Source organism: Neltuma alba, unplaced genomic scaffold (genome assembly GCF_004799145.2).
Source record: "Neltuma alba isolate B1F8T4 unplaced genomic scaffold, ASM479914v2 tig00004229_pilon, whole genome shotgun sequence".
NCBI lineage: Eukaryota > Viridiplantae > Streptophyta > Magnoliopsida > Fabales > Fabaceae > Neltuma > Neltuma alba.
In genome coordinates, this window is record NW_021633614.1 from 101,550 (window position 1) to 116,662 (window position 15,113).

The 15,113-nt window shown below is 34.6% G+C and overlaps 1 protein-coding gene across 1 annotated transcript; it reads left to right on the forward strand.

Moving 5' to 3' along the window:
• Nucleotides 1-13,034: 13,034 nt before the first annotated feature.
• Nucleotides 13,035-14,471, forward strand: LOC114744016 (uncharacterized). Its single transcript, XM_028932197.1, has one exon. It carries the CDS (start codon nucleotides 13,035-13,037, stop codon nucleotides 14,469-14,471), a length of 1,437 nt encoding a protein of 478 aa, XP_028788030.1.
• Nucleotides 14,472-15,113: the final 642 nt, after the last annotated feature.

Here is a 15,113-nt window from a genome sequence, read left to right on the forward strand (position 1 = left end):
TTATTTAAAAGTTATTTTTAGTTTTTGGAAAATCAATTTTCTCCTATAATATCTACAATATTCATTTTCCTGTGATTAAATTTCTTTCCTCATTTTGACAATAAGGATAATGATAACATTGAAAATAAAGCGTAGCTAACTATTTCCCAACGAAAAGATATGAATGGTTGGATAAGCTTGAAAGGGACTTGAGGTATTATTTAATTTAATAAGTTTAGAGTGAAGAAAAAGCTATTGGCTGGTAGGAAGAATTATAGTTTGATGTCTATATCAAACTTATAAATATTATTCTTATCATTACTCCTTTTCTCAGTAGATTAAATATGTTAGTCAAGTTAGTTAATATAATATTTTTTCTAAAACACCCTAAGTGTCTTTTTTAAACCCTCCCTCTCTCTCTTACTTGATTATTGTGAAGAAAATATCAATATGGTTAATTTTAAAAAATTAATAAATATGTAAAATAGGTCTTACATATAAGATCAAATATCAACTCTCTAATTAAATTCTATATCAAAAACCAAAGGAGCATTATATAAATGTATTTAACGAAAAATATAATTCATTTGATTCTTAAGATAAGGAGTATTTAACTAAATTAAGTATATTATAAAAAAATGTGATGTGATCATCTTAAGATAACTTACATCATATTATCTTACGTATCGTTTTATAAGTTATCAAGTAAGTTGGTTTGGAAAAGAATTATAAATATATGAGATAAGATAAATTAAGATTTTATATATGTGAGATTAAATTCAATACCATGTCTAACTTTCATATTAAAAATTCGAGGGAGTACTAATAGTTTGAGGGGTACGATGAGCGATATGAAGTGTGCATATTTACGCAGCCATAGTTAATGATACACACAAACACTGACACGGTAGTCCGTAGGGTTAACGTCCACCTCTATTATTAGTAACAGTGGATGAAGCAATGGAGTTAAAGATAGGGGTGTTTTAAGAAAAAATAATTTAATATCAAAATTATTCTTTGATGAGAAAATCAAACTCAGATATATTAAAGCATAAATTGGGCGATGGGATGTGGCTCAGAGTCTAAGACGTAGCTGGGAACAAACAATTGGCTGGGTAATAAATAAGGACCAGGATTAGAAAGTGATGGTATTTTAATTTATTAATGCTTTAACCAAAGCTACTATACCCTTATTATTCTCCCTATAGTTGATTATTTTTAAAAACAAAAAAGACAAAAAAACTTGTTTAACAATTTGTTTTTAGTTGATTATTTTAAAAGGAAAAAACAATAATCTGTTTTTAAAAACTGAAAAATCAAAATAACTTTTACATCTTATCTTGTTTTTATTTTTGTGTTTTTTATTTTTTTCTTTGAAAAATTGGACAAATATTTTTTTCTTCTCCTCTACTACCTACTACTCATCGCTATCAGTAATAACTATTACTTGTCAAAGTGTAATTTTTTATATTCTTTTCAAATGTGAATTTTTAAAAATTATTTTCCAAACAATTTTTTTTTATTTTTTTTCTAAAACTTGCTCTTAAAAACAATTTTATAAAATTATTTTGAGAATAAAAAAACAAAAAACAACCAGGCCCTATATTTTCCTTCTTCCTTCTATCTATGACTTCATGTCTCAGACTCAGGTTAGTTTATGCTTTTCCATCTTTATTTATTGTCTTTTTAATATTTTCCTCTGTCCTCGTCTTTGACTGGTTGTACTTTTACACTGTCATTCTCTGTATGCTGTCTCCTCTTCTCCTTAGTCCCTTCGCCAGTTAGCCGACGCCGGGCCTGCATTGCTTGCCGGAATACTTTCCTGCACCCTCCATTCTGCTGTAGACCAGCAGAGTGTGTCCAAGAAGCTGCTTCTTGCCTGTCAAAGGACCGGGTTCCTTTTCTAGTCCATCCCAGTTCATGTGTTGAAGAAGTTTCTGCTCTGACTTGATTTTGTCAATGGAGTTTCTGGACATGCGGTTTCCGTGAGGAGGAATAGATCTAACGGAACTTCATGCATTCTTGAGAGTGAAGAAGAAGCTGGTTTTGTTTGACAGAAAGAGTGAGGTTTGGGTGTGGATGGTTGCGTAGGGAAGAGGCTGGAATTGTTGCATATGATGACCGGAGCTCCATCCAGTGATTGAAGAGGGTGGTGGCGTTTCTCTGAATCTTTCACATGGAATGGCAGATCTTGCTAGCTACGGGAATGCCCACCGTGACTTAGAGCACGTCTTTCTCTCTCTTCCTCTCTCTGTGTGTGTGAGTCACAAACTTTATGTGACGCTTTATAATTTTTGCTTTAGTTCTTGTGAATATTGCAGCTTGCTTGGAGTATTTGTTATTTGGTTTGTTTCAATACAATATAGTGATTGGGTTTCTTGTTGAAGGCACGTTCCCTGGCCAAAATTTTTATGATCAGCGTGTCTTCCGTTGTCTGGATACTGAGGGAAGTTGGAATTGCTGCTAACTCTAGTCGAAAGACCGGAAGAGCAAAGGCCAAAATGAAAATATGGGGGAGCACATATTGATTTTTTTTTTTAATGGATGATCAGTAAACTTTCTAGCAATTCTATTTCTAATGAAGGTCTGCACCCTTTTGAATGAAAAGGGTTGATTGAATGATCACATGCTTTATCACTGCTATTGAACATGAGGAGTCTCAAAAGATATGATGGGACTGACTATTTGTGTTCCAATGGGATGCTTCGGCATGTATTGTGAGTAACTTCGGTTCTGAATTGTTAACGGCTTATTCTTTAAAAGAATAGATGTCTTTCGATGCCATTTTCTAATGATAAAATTTCTCCGATTATCTTTTTCTACCCAAAAAAAACTGTATATTCACTGGAATGTCAATTGGATCATTCTTTTGTGTGATTATTTTTAGCATCTTTGATAAACATACAACAATTTCATCTTTCCATATCTTGTAGACTGTTTTGCTGTCATTACCTGTTACTTCTGCTTTCTTCAGGCATTGATTCCTTTTAAAAAGGATGCCCAACTGCTTAAATATGGTCGGAAAGGAAAGCCCAAGTTTTATCCGTTCAGACTTTCCAATGTAAGCTGGCTCATAACTGAAAGCTGATGTTAAGATCTTGTTATTGAATACTCAAATGTTCTACTTAATTAAGTGCCTTCTTGGACAATGATCAAGATAGCTACTCTTTTGTGCTTTTTGATAGTGATGAGTGATGTGGTATGAGGTGAGTTTTTGTTTGTGTATTCTATTGTGGCCTCTCATTGGATTTTCTTTGATTTTTTTGGGCGGGGGATATATTTATGAATGTCTTAATTATACCATGGATGATATTTAAGGGATATCTTTTTGGGTGTTGTCACTTTGATGCAAGTAGTATTGCAAATCATGTCCCTATTTTACTGATGACCACTTAGTTCAATTTTTTTGACCAGCACCACTTGGTTCAATTAGCAAGGGTTCAAACCAGCTTAAACATAGATCTTGAGACTGAGTCTTAGGAATGCAGCAGTGGTTATATTGATAGGCTCTTGAATTCTTATTACATTGTAACTTTTCTGTGTTTCTTGCATTATCAAACTTGTTTAAGTTCTTTACTTTTGTACTTACTACACTATCTAGAAACAACCGATGAATCATCTTTAATCTCGATTTCAAGCAGTGGAGAAAGAAGATAGAATCTTTCTTCTGTTTTAACAATTATTCCTGGACAAAGAACAGGGAGATCTCTGGAATTTTATCTGATATTATTCAAATGCCTCATCATGTGTTGTTATTCTAGGTGATATTTATAAACTGTTCCATAGATTCATTCGTCATTCTTTGGTTGCTCTTCCTCAATCGTCTGGCAAGCTGTTTTTAAATGGTGTGAGTCCTGAGAAGAAGTATCTATTCTTTTCCCTTATTTATAACAACAGAAAGTGGTCCCTTGATTTGGTTGGTGATGAATTCTGAAATTCTTTGTGCGATTACATCATTATCTAGTTTCCATTTCCTCCACTTTTATCATTACTAGATTATTTTCGGCTCTTTACAGACTTGCGAGGATAAAGTTGAGGCAGCAGTGTGGATTGCTGGCATCAAAGCTCTGATATCTTCTGGACAAGGTGGGCGATAAAAAATTGATGGGTGGAGTAATGGGGGTGCTATCTTGATGTAAATCCACCTTTGTGTAGTTCAATATCATTCTACTTGTGTCACGTCTCTTTTACCAAGACTTATAAGCTGGGGGAGAAGATAGATCTTTTTCTTGGAAATGATGGAGTATTCCACCATTTTCCCTGGGATTAAAGTCTTAGATGGACGAAGGGAGAGAACTTATGACTTTTGTGATGATTGGATGAATGTACTGTTTCCTTTAAGATACTGCCTTCATATTTTGAATTAACTGGTATTCTCTGAAAGGATGTACAGGACGGTTTGTCTCAACCCAAATGCTGTTCACTTTCTCATGCAATTCTTTGTCATGATTTATGAGCAATTGATTGTTCTGATTAGTCTCTTTTATCTTTTCTACAGTGATATGAATTTTTGTGATTAAAAGCTTACCAAATTACATGTATTTCTACTGGTGGCATTAGTCTGCCTATTGCTTCCATGTTGTAATAGATGGTAACCTATATATAATTCCTTCTGGCTGAATTACTTTCAGGATACCAGAGACTTGACATCAAGTTGTCCAAGCGAAAGTTCAGTTAGTACACTAGATATTAAATTTCTTGATGCTTCTGTGAATTCTAATACTAAGACTGCTTCAAAGCCCTTTGGACTGTTGAAGTCTGTCAATTCTGAAAGATCGAATTCACCATTAGACCCTTCAAATATGCAAGCAAGAGGATCTGGTTCAGATCCCCTTCCAGTTAGTGTTTTGATTGCCCCCAGCACATCAAGTCATGGATCCGCACTAGATGACTGTGATGCTCTGGGTGATGTATACATATGGGGGGAGGTTATTACTGAGAATGTTATGGGAGTTAGTGTAGATAAAATTTCAATCAGTTCAGTCCAAGGGTAGATGTGCTTTTGCCCAGGCCACTGGAGTCTAGTGTAGTTTTAGACTTACATCGTATAGCATGTGGTGTTAAACATGCTGCACTAGTCACAAGGCAAGGAGAAGTATTTATTTGGGGCGAAGAATCTGGAGGAGGTCTAGGCCATGGTGTTGAGAAGAAAGTGGTTCAACCTCGTCTTGTAACATCTTAAATTTTACTCCACGAATTTAAATATTAAAAAAAAAAGGGTTCCCAATTGTTATTTTCTCCGTTTTATTTTGGGTCTTTAACTTTAGTTTACCCCGAGTGACTTCTTTTTGCTTTCTCCCGTCATTTTTCCTCTTCTCCTTCTCTCTCTCCGCGTTCATTCTTCGTTCTGCTCGCGGCGTCGCTCGTCTCTCTCCCTTCTTTCTTCATCGTTTCAGATAGTTTTGGTAAGTAAAACTACTTCTAATTACAAAACTTCTTTCATGAAAGTTGTTCTACTCAGTCAGATCTATCTAATGATAGTAATTGTGTTGCTTAAAGAAAATTTTTGATATAAAGTTTGGAACAAGTATTTAGTTTTGATGATTATTAATCACAGTATTGTAGATCTGTTATAATAGATCATTTCTACCGGTTTAGATTTGTCTATTTGTTGATTTTAGTATTTACAAATTAATTTTTAATAAAAAAAATATGTTATTTATGAGATATATCATATTTATACCGATTAAAATTAAGTTAAACAATTTATTTGGGTTGTTTGACATATTATTGAGATTTTAATCGGTTTAGTTTTATTTATTGGGTGACTGGAGGTTTTAAAATAATTATTATAGTTAAAGTTTCTTATGTATGAAAATATATATATGCCATTAAAATTTTGATTAGATTATTTATATATATAAATATTTGAGACACTATTGAATTTTTGATGGTCCGGTTTTGAGGTTTAAATTTCAAATGAGATTTTTTTTTAGAATTTAGAATATACTAATTTCATATTTAGAAATTTTAGAAAATTCTTTTATTAAAGTAAATAGGTTGGAGGATGTAAATAAATAATTTGGCTTGTTAGAAAATTATCAATTAGTTCTAAAGTACTTAATTTTGGGTTATAAGAGTTGTGAGAATTGAGAATGAAAATTAAATTAAATTAGGAATTTAACTAACATAGAGAAGTTTAATTAATCAATTAGTTTGTATTAATATGTGGTTATATTAATTGTGTAGATTAATTTTTGGTTGAGCAAAGGATTGACCTTGTGGTAATTCTTAGTATTGCTTTGGCGAGAGGTAACCACTTTCCACTTGTTATATGTGCTAATATGTTGTTTGTGAGTATTTTGCTATTTTTAGAATAATATTTGATATTTGGAACTCGAGTAGATAAATTATATCTTTTGAGCTATGAAAATTGTCTTGTGAGATTTTTGGAGTTGTGATTGAGAAGTTTGGAAAAGATATATGATTATATCTTATGGATTATACTGGGAAAAGATTGAGACATTTTTGTTATATTGTGAATGGTTGGTTGTTATTTGGATTTTGGACTGAGCGCTATCCTACCACGTGGTAAGGCCGCCATTGGTGCACATTGGTTGGCTTCTTCCTTCGTCCCTAGAGTAAGGGATAGACCCTTGTGGCTTTTTATTCGTCCCCCAAAGTGTGGGATAGGCCTGTAATAAGGGATGGATCTTTGTGACTATTTAATCGTCCCCCAAAGTGTGGGATAGGCCTATAGGTCGGTTTGATCCCCTATAGTGAGGGATAGACTTATGTGGCTTGTGTGTTGGCCCCATAGTGAGGGTTTGGATGATTAAAATTATATTTTTATGGATATATCTATGTTTCTCGAGAATTAATAACTATCCCACTTGACACCTCACGAACACATGTTAGTATGTATGATGAGTTGGAAAGTTGGTTACTGAGGCGTTTGTCTCACCCCCGTGGTTTAACATTTTTCAGGTGATGACCTGTCAGGGAAGGCCTTTGAGGCTTAGTGTGCTATCACAGTGTGTATAGCCTCCCTTCGTTTGTTTTATGTGCTAAATTATTATATATATTGCCACATAGGGCTCATCTATTTTGATGTTGTGAACTAATACATTTGATTATTGCTAATTGATGAGAGAGCTGTTAGAAAGCCAGAGGCTTCTGAGACGTTGCACGTGACATTCGTTTGAAAGTATAAGTTTTTGTTTGGGCTAAGGGTGGAATGATATTTCTGGACTTTGATAGTCCAAGGCCCAAGTTAAGTATCGATGTGCTCATGATATAAGTTTATTTCTTTTAACCATGATAGTGATTTTAAAATTTTAATATTTCTTCTTTTCTACCATGGTTAATCTTTGGAATAAATTGTTGAATTTTATCTACAATGGTTTTGAAAGAACGGTCGTCACACGTCTAGTTGAAGCTTTGGCTTCTACAACTGTTGGTTTTGTTGCTTGTGGGGAGTATCACACCTGCGCTGTTACGGTGGTAGGAGAACTATATACTTGGGGTGATGGAACTCATAATGCCGGTCTTCTTAGTCATGGCACTGACGTAAGTCATTGGATACCGAAATGAATTTCAGGTCTACTAGAGGGACTTCTTGTTGCTATTGTCACTTGTGGTCCATGGCACACAGCCTTGATAACTTCAACTGGGCAACTCTTCACATTTGATGATGGAACATTTGGCGTCCTGGGTCATGGAGATAGGGAGGATGTTTCATATCCTAGAGAAGTACAAGCATTGTCAGTGTTAAGAACAATAGCTGTTGCATGTGGAATGTGGCATGCTGCCGCTGTGGTTGAAGTTATTGTGACACAATCATCTCTGTGGAAATATCCCGATAGGAACACAGTTGCAGAGCTTTAATGTCTCGTCTTATGAAAGAATCCTTGATCTTTGCGGATTGCCACTCAACAAAATGTGCCCAGAAGATATGTCTCCACCGCAAGTTGTCAGGACTAGTACCTTCATTTGGGACAAGCCTTGGATAGTTTGAAATTCTAAGATTAGGGATGAATCATTTATATGCAAATCTACCTATGCATCTTTGCCACTTGACACAAATTCGACTCTTGGATCTCTTTGGTAATAACTTGTCCAATGAAATTCCATCTTGCTTGCAAAATTTTACTCTTATGGCACAAGAGCACATCAACTTAAGTAAGAGCTATCATTATTACACCATCAGTACAACTTGGTATTATAATATCTTTGATAGTTTGGAATTCTTTATAACATTGATGTGGAAAGGTGAGGATTACATGTTTATGAGGCCAAGATTCCTTCTTAAAAGCATTGATCTCTTTAGCAATGCTCTCTATCAAGAAAAATACTTAAATACCATGATAACTTGTGTTTTTGTTGGGATTGGTTTCCTTGAATTTGTCACGTAACAAATTGAGTGGAAAAATACCCAAGGAGATTGGAAATCTAAAATCACTTAAATTTCTTGATTTTTCAAAAATTAATTTATCAGGGTCAACTCCTCCAAGTCTTGCTCATAGTAATCGCCTCATTGTGTTAGATTTGTCAAACAATACTTTTCATGAAAAAATCTCAAAAGGAACGCAGTTACAAAGTTTTGATGCCTCATGTTATTAAGGAAATTCTGATCTTTGTGGATTGCTGCTTAGCAAAAAGTGCCCAGAAGATAAATCATCTACATATCAAGAAGATAATCATAATGAAGAAGATGATTCACTATTCTCTCAAGAATTATATTTGAGCATGGGATTAGGATTTTTTGTTGGAATTTGGACGTTTGTAGGACCCATGCTCTTCAACCGTACTTGGAGACAAACCTATTGTAGGTTTCTAAGTAAAGTGACAAACAGAGTCCATGCCATGATGGCAATTTATGTGGCTAGGTACCTTACGAGGAGAGACTAGTCAGAAGATAACGTTTAATTTCTCTTGCTCTTTTTTAATTCATTATGTTCTTATTTATAAATTACCACGTGACAATAAAATAGTAAGAGTCAGAGTCAATGTAGACAAACATTTTGACTAGCAATAAAGTCCACATAAAAATCTCAATTCGTAGTTGTATAAATATTTTTTGAGTATGATATTTTAGGCTCTTGACTAAATAATTATGGGAAAACTAAGATAACAACAATCAAGTAATCATATTTATGGAATTCTCTTAACATGCTACTCTGTTTCTTGCAGGATCTGTTACTCCTTCCATTTGGCGTTAGGATGAACTGATGTTCCCAGAAATGAGGGTTTGTTGGACAAATTTATGTTATGCTTTGAAATATACTATGTCAGATCATTTTTACTGCAAACTAAATATTATATTTAGAAACAGAGGTTGTACCTTGCTTACAATCACATTCATTACGAAAATTTCATATCAAATTGTGTACTAACAGGGAATAGATAGCTCGATGCTAGTGGTATGGTTGCCCTATTCCCTGTGCTAAACTTGTTAGACAGCCTTACATTTAGTTTTAGCAAAATTAAAAGTGGTCGAGACGTACAAACCTAGTTAATAGTTTTAGTAATATGATCTCCATATATTTAGGGTGCGTTTGATATTTAAAAAGAAAAAAAGAAATGACAGAAAAAATTTTAATTAGCTCAATTTTTTTTAAAAAAAAATGGGGTTAAAAGCTTTTAATTAATTCTTATTACTGTTTTTATATTACATCTTTTCTTTATTAAAACTTTAAAACCCCAATTTTTTCATGTTTTAAATCTTAAAATTTTTCCCCCTCACCTTCACTCCATTTCCTTCATACCAAACAAGCCTTTAATAGTGCTTTGTACATTTTGATAATTAATTCTCACTATAATAAAATTCCTTCCTAAGTGATTGGGATAAATAATCGATAGTAAAATTCCCTTAAACGTAGGATATTTGATCCGAATTTGAATAAAAAAGGAATTAGTTCGGGTGCTCATTAAGATGATTGTTTTTTTTTTTTTGGTGAAGCATTAAGATGATTGTTATTTCTATGATTTTTCTCTCTCCCTCATTTATTATTTATTAAATCTGAGAATAAACAGACAGAATCTTGCATAGTAAAGATCATAATAGTCATAAAAAAAATGATATTTTTGTAAAATAATTAATTGTCTCAAGAAATGATGTTTTAATGAAGTTCTTTAAGGATATTTTCCAGAAATAAATAACCATCACTATAAATGTACATAACTTCATGAAGCCGTTCTAAGTTTTAGAAAGTAGTTTTTTTTGTGATAAAATTAGTTTGATTTTTCTAAATATATTTCGTTTATAACTTTATATAACTGAAAAAATAGCTAAAAGGTTAAAAAAAAAAAGGTTTTAAAAAAAGAAGAATAAGTTTGACACTAATACAACGCACAACGGTAAGAGAGTTCGATGAAATTTGTGCCTAAATACGTATTTTTTATTTCAAGTTTTTAGGTATAAATATTTTTTATTCGATACAATTCTTACTGTTTATTTTGGCTTTTTTACCAATATACGATAAACAGTAAAATTATATACCAAAATCCTGTACTTTTGAAACTATTTACTAATATGCTGCACTTAAAATCGTTCTTCGCAAGAACGATTTTAAAATTACACACAAGTTGTTCTTGGTGTGAACAATTTCAGAAATCATTCACGCCAAGAACGATTTTACTTTTTCCTGTTCACTCTTTCACATACGAATCTTTGCCAATTTTACATGCAAAAATAAGAATCTTTGACAATGCTCCCATGAGGCTACAACATCTATATTGGATTAAAATTTGAAAATCCCAATTTTTTTAATAGAGCTTGATGAAATTTTTCTGTCATTTCCTTTTCTTTTTATTTTTCTCATACCAAACAATACGTAACAAAAAAAATTATGCTTTAATTGTAAATTTTTAATTGTAGTAATTAAGTTGTAGGACTAAATTATTATTATTATTATTTTGGTCACAGGCATAAAAGGTCCATGCCCATTACTTGATTTCTCGTCAAACAGAACAAATGCCACACAACTGGCTTTTTTTACCAAAATACTATAAAAAGTAGAATTATATATTAATATGTTGCACTTTTAAAAGTATTTACTAATATGTTACACTTAAAATCGTTCTTCAAGTGAATAATTTTTAAAGTCATTTATCTGCTAAACGATTTCTTCATTTAACAAATGTTTACACCAAGAACGATTTCTAAAATCGTTCATGTCAAGAACAATTTTGTGTAATTTTTAAGCACAAATAACGCCACACAAGCTTTCATGCACGTCAAGGATAGATTATGAAGAAATCGTTCAGTAGATAAATGACTTTAAAAATTATTCACCTGAAGAACGATTTTAAGTGTAGCATATTAGTAAATACTTGTAAAAGTGCAGCATATTAGTATATAATTTTACTTTTTGTAGTATTTTGGTAAAAAAGCGTGTGGCATTTGTTCGGTTTGACGAGAAATCAAGTACTAGGTATAGACCTTTTATGCCTGTGACCAAAATAATAATAATAATAATTTAGTCCTACAATTTAATTGCTACAATTAAAAATTTACAATCAAAGCATATTTTTTTTTTTGTTACGTATTGTTTGGTATGAAAAAAATAAAAAGAAGAGGAAATAACACAAAATTTCATCAAGCTCTATTTAAAAAATTTTAAAAATTGAGATTTTTAAATTTTAATCCAATATAGGCGTTGTAGCCTCATGGGAGTATTGTCAAGTATTCTTATTTTTACATGTAAAATTGGCAGAGATTCGTATGTGAGAGAGTGAACAAGAAAAAGTAAAATCTTTCTTGGCATGAACGATTTCAGAAATCGTTCATGCCAAGAACGACTTGTGTGTAATTTTAAAATCGTTCTTGTCAAGAACGATTTTAAGTGCAGTATATTGGTAAATAGTTTTAAAAGTGCAGTATTTTGGTATACAATTTTACTGTTTATCGTATATTGGTAAAAAAGCCGTTTATTTTTTTCTTTGATGTTTATGGAAAAAGAAGCTTCTTGGCCGACTTTAAAACCTATTGGTTATTAAACCTATCTCTATTTATATGGTCTAAGGGGATGTTTGGGTAATCCGAAAATTATTTTTCAAAAGCATTTTTTTATAAATCAAAACAAATTTCTTCATATATTCATTTCGCACACCACAAAAATACTGTTAAAATCATAATTTTATTTTTATCCAAATAACCTCTTAAGATTATGCGCCCCATTCATGTCACCATTATGCAAGTGGAAATAGGATTAGGATCGTGCGGGGAATCAGGTCTTGTGCATCGGTGATTACTGACAACTTACCAATAAAATAACTTTTTATAAATTTTATATTTGGTTTTTTTTATTACATATCTAATATATTTTTTATTGAATGTATTAGACAGATTGGTGTTGATCATGCTTAATGATTTTTGTATACATAGTTTACGATATTTTATTTTATGTTTTTTCTATACTGTATTTTAATATTATTCAATAACTTTTTAAATAAGTTTTACTGTATCAAAAACATAAAGGTATGGAGTAATTAAAATAGCTTATATCATTGTTGGATACACTTTAGGACAGAGAGAGAGAAGTTAGAGAGAGAAAGAGCGTTCTGTTTTCGTGAGTTCCATGCATTCGAGTGAAGATCCTCCCAAAACACAACCCCCTGATCGTCCAATGGAAGACCAGGGGCTAGTGGAAGGGAGTCAGAGTAACTTTCCAAGCCTTACTGAGAAAGGGGAAACTAGGGACCGATTGCCGCTACCTTCGAAGAAGCAAGAGATAGATAATGGGGAAAGAGACAAGGTTCAAAGAAAGGAGGGAATGTTTACAGGTGAAAGTTCAATGCTCCCAAGGGAAGAGGAATGGCTGATTGCAGAAGAAAATAGACCTGTTAAAGTACAACAGACACTTCTAACATATAGAGAAGTGCTCAGACCAAGAGAAAACAAAGATATTGACCAGGAAGGAAGGAACCAGAAAAGTGAAGAATGGGATGGGAACCTGATTTTTGGGGACCCAAAAGACCTGGCAGAAGGAGTCACAGTTACTGAGACTGACCGAGGTGTGAATATTGAATTCTCAGAGGAGGAAAAAAGAAGACTTGAAAAGCACTAGCAACAATCACTGATAGTCAAGCAACTGGGGGGAACGACGGGTTTCATGCAACTTAGGAGGAAGGTTCAGCTCATGTGGGGCAAGGTTGGAGCTGTAGATTTATCTGTGATTGGAAATGGATATATGATCGCCACATTTCAAGAAAGAGAGGACTACTTCTTCGCTCTAGAAGGAGGGCCATGGATGGTGCAGAATCATTACCTCACAGTCCAAATGTGGAAGAGAAACTTCAACCCCTGGAATGAAAAAATCCAAAAGGTTGCCATTTGGGTCAGACTACCAGGATTGCCAGGGGATTACTATGATAGAAAGTTCTTCTACAATCTGGGAAATAAAATCGGCACTACTATTAAAGTGGATGAAATGACCCTCACCAAAGCAAGAACTATGTACGCAAGAATGTGTGTGGAAGTTGACCTGAATGCCCCACTTCTACCGGCTTACTCGGTGGATGGAAACAACCTCAAAATTGAGTATGAGGGGTTGCAACTTATTTGTTTTAAGTGTGGACGGTTTGGGCATGATGCTGAACACTGCCCGTTGAAGATGCAACAAGGGTTGAAGGAACGTGAGAGAGAAGAGGCAGAAACCAGGCCGGAAACAGGAAATGATCACCGGAAAGGAAGTGTGGAAGGAGGGACGGCAAAGAAATACGGTGAGTGGATGGTGGCACAGGAACCGAGACGTGGGAGACGTGCGGGGAACCGAGAAGGGAGGGTTGGAGAAGCACTGAAGAAAACTGTCAGACCTGAAAGGAAGCTAGCTACATCATCAAGGTTTGCAGTACTAGCTGCAGGAGAAGCGGTAGAAGAGCCGAAAGAAATGGAGGTGTCAGAAAGAAGACCTCTGAGGGAAATCTCAACCAATCAAGGGAAGAAAGAAGGCGGCCAAGCTATCTCTGACAGACTGAAAAGACAGAATGGTGGTAGAAGGGAACGTTCAAGGTCGACAGAGGGTAGGTTGAAAACTAAGACGGGAAAGGAGAAAGGGAAGGAAACCAAAAAGCAAGGTACAGATGAGAGTTCAAGGGGAAATATAAAAGAGAAAGAAACAGAGGCAAGCCAGATGGGTATAGAAGGGAACACCGGGGGATCCAATAGTGTAAAGGTACAGGAGAAAAAACTGGGTCGAAAAGGGGCTTCTGAATATGGGCTGGCAACGACTCCAAAGACAACAAGAGATGGTACTGTTCGTGACCCATGCACTGACTTAACTGGACCGGATTGTGGGCCTAAAGAGAAACAGGATGGAATGATGGTTGAGGAAACAATGAACAACTTTTTAAATAGCCTACCCACAGATGAGGAAGAAATACGGACCAGTGAGGAAAATAAACCACCAGACCTAGTGGACAATCCAGAATTGGAGGGCCTACCTGCTGTGGAAAGGATGATGGGGGAGCAAGAACAAGAGGAGTTGCTTTATGAAATGATTCAAGAGGGCCAGGAAGGGCATCCAGAGATCAACCAGGTAACTCAATAGAGTTTGCCAGTGTGCTATGGAACTCCTTAACTTATCTTTAATGATTATAGTATGGAATGCAAGAGGGGCAGCCGGAAGGGAGTTCGGTAATGCCGTCAAGGAATTGAAAAGGAGATATAAACCAAGGTTGTTGGTGTTAGTTGAGACACGATGTAGTGGGGAGAATGCACATAAGGTTATAAGAAGGTTGAATTTCAATCATCATGAAATAGTAGAGGCTACGGGTATGTCTGGAGGTATTTGGATCTTATGGGATAATGATGAGATAAGTTTCAGAAGGATCATGACTCACAAACAACTCCTTCATGGAGAATTACTTGGAGTCGGACCCTACCCTTGGATGTTCACAGCCGTCTATGCAAGCCCTAGAGAAAGAGAAAGAAGAGATTTGTGGGAGGAACTACATCAAATCTCAATGACTACAAAGTCACCCTGGATGTTAGCAGGGGATTTCAACGATATCATGGGGGAAGAAGAGCAACGGGGGGGAGGAAGGATAAATGAAGGAAAATGTAGAAGATTTTGCAACAACATTAGGCAGTGCAACCTGATTGATTTAGGATCAGAGGGCCCCAAATACACTTGGAAGGGACCCATGACCAGCCATGCATCACGGCTGTACAGAAGATTAGACCGAGCTCT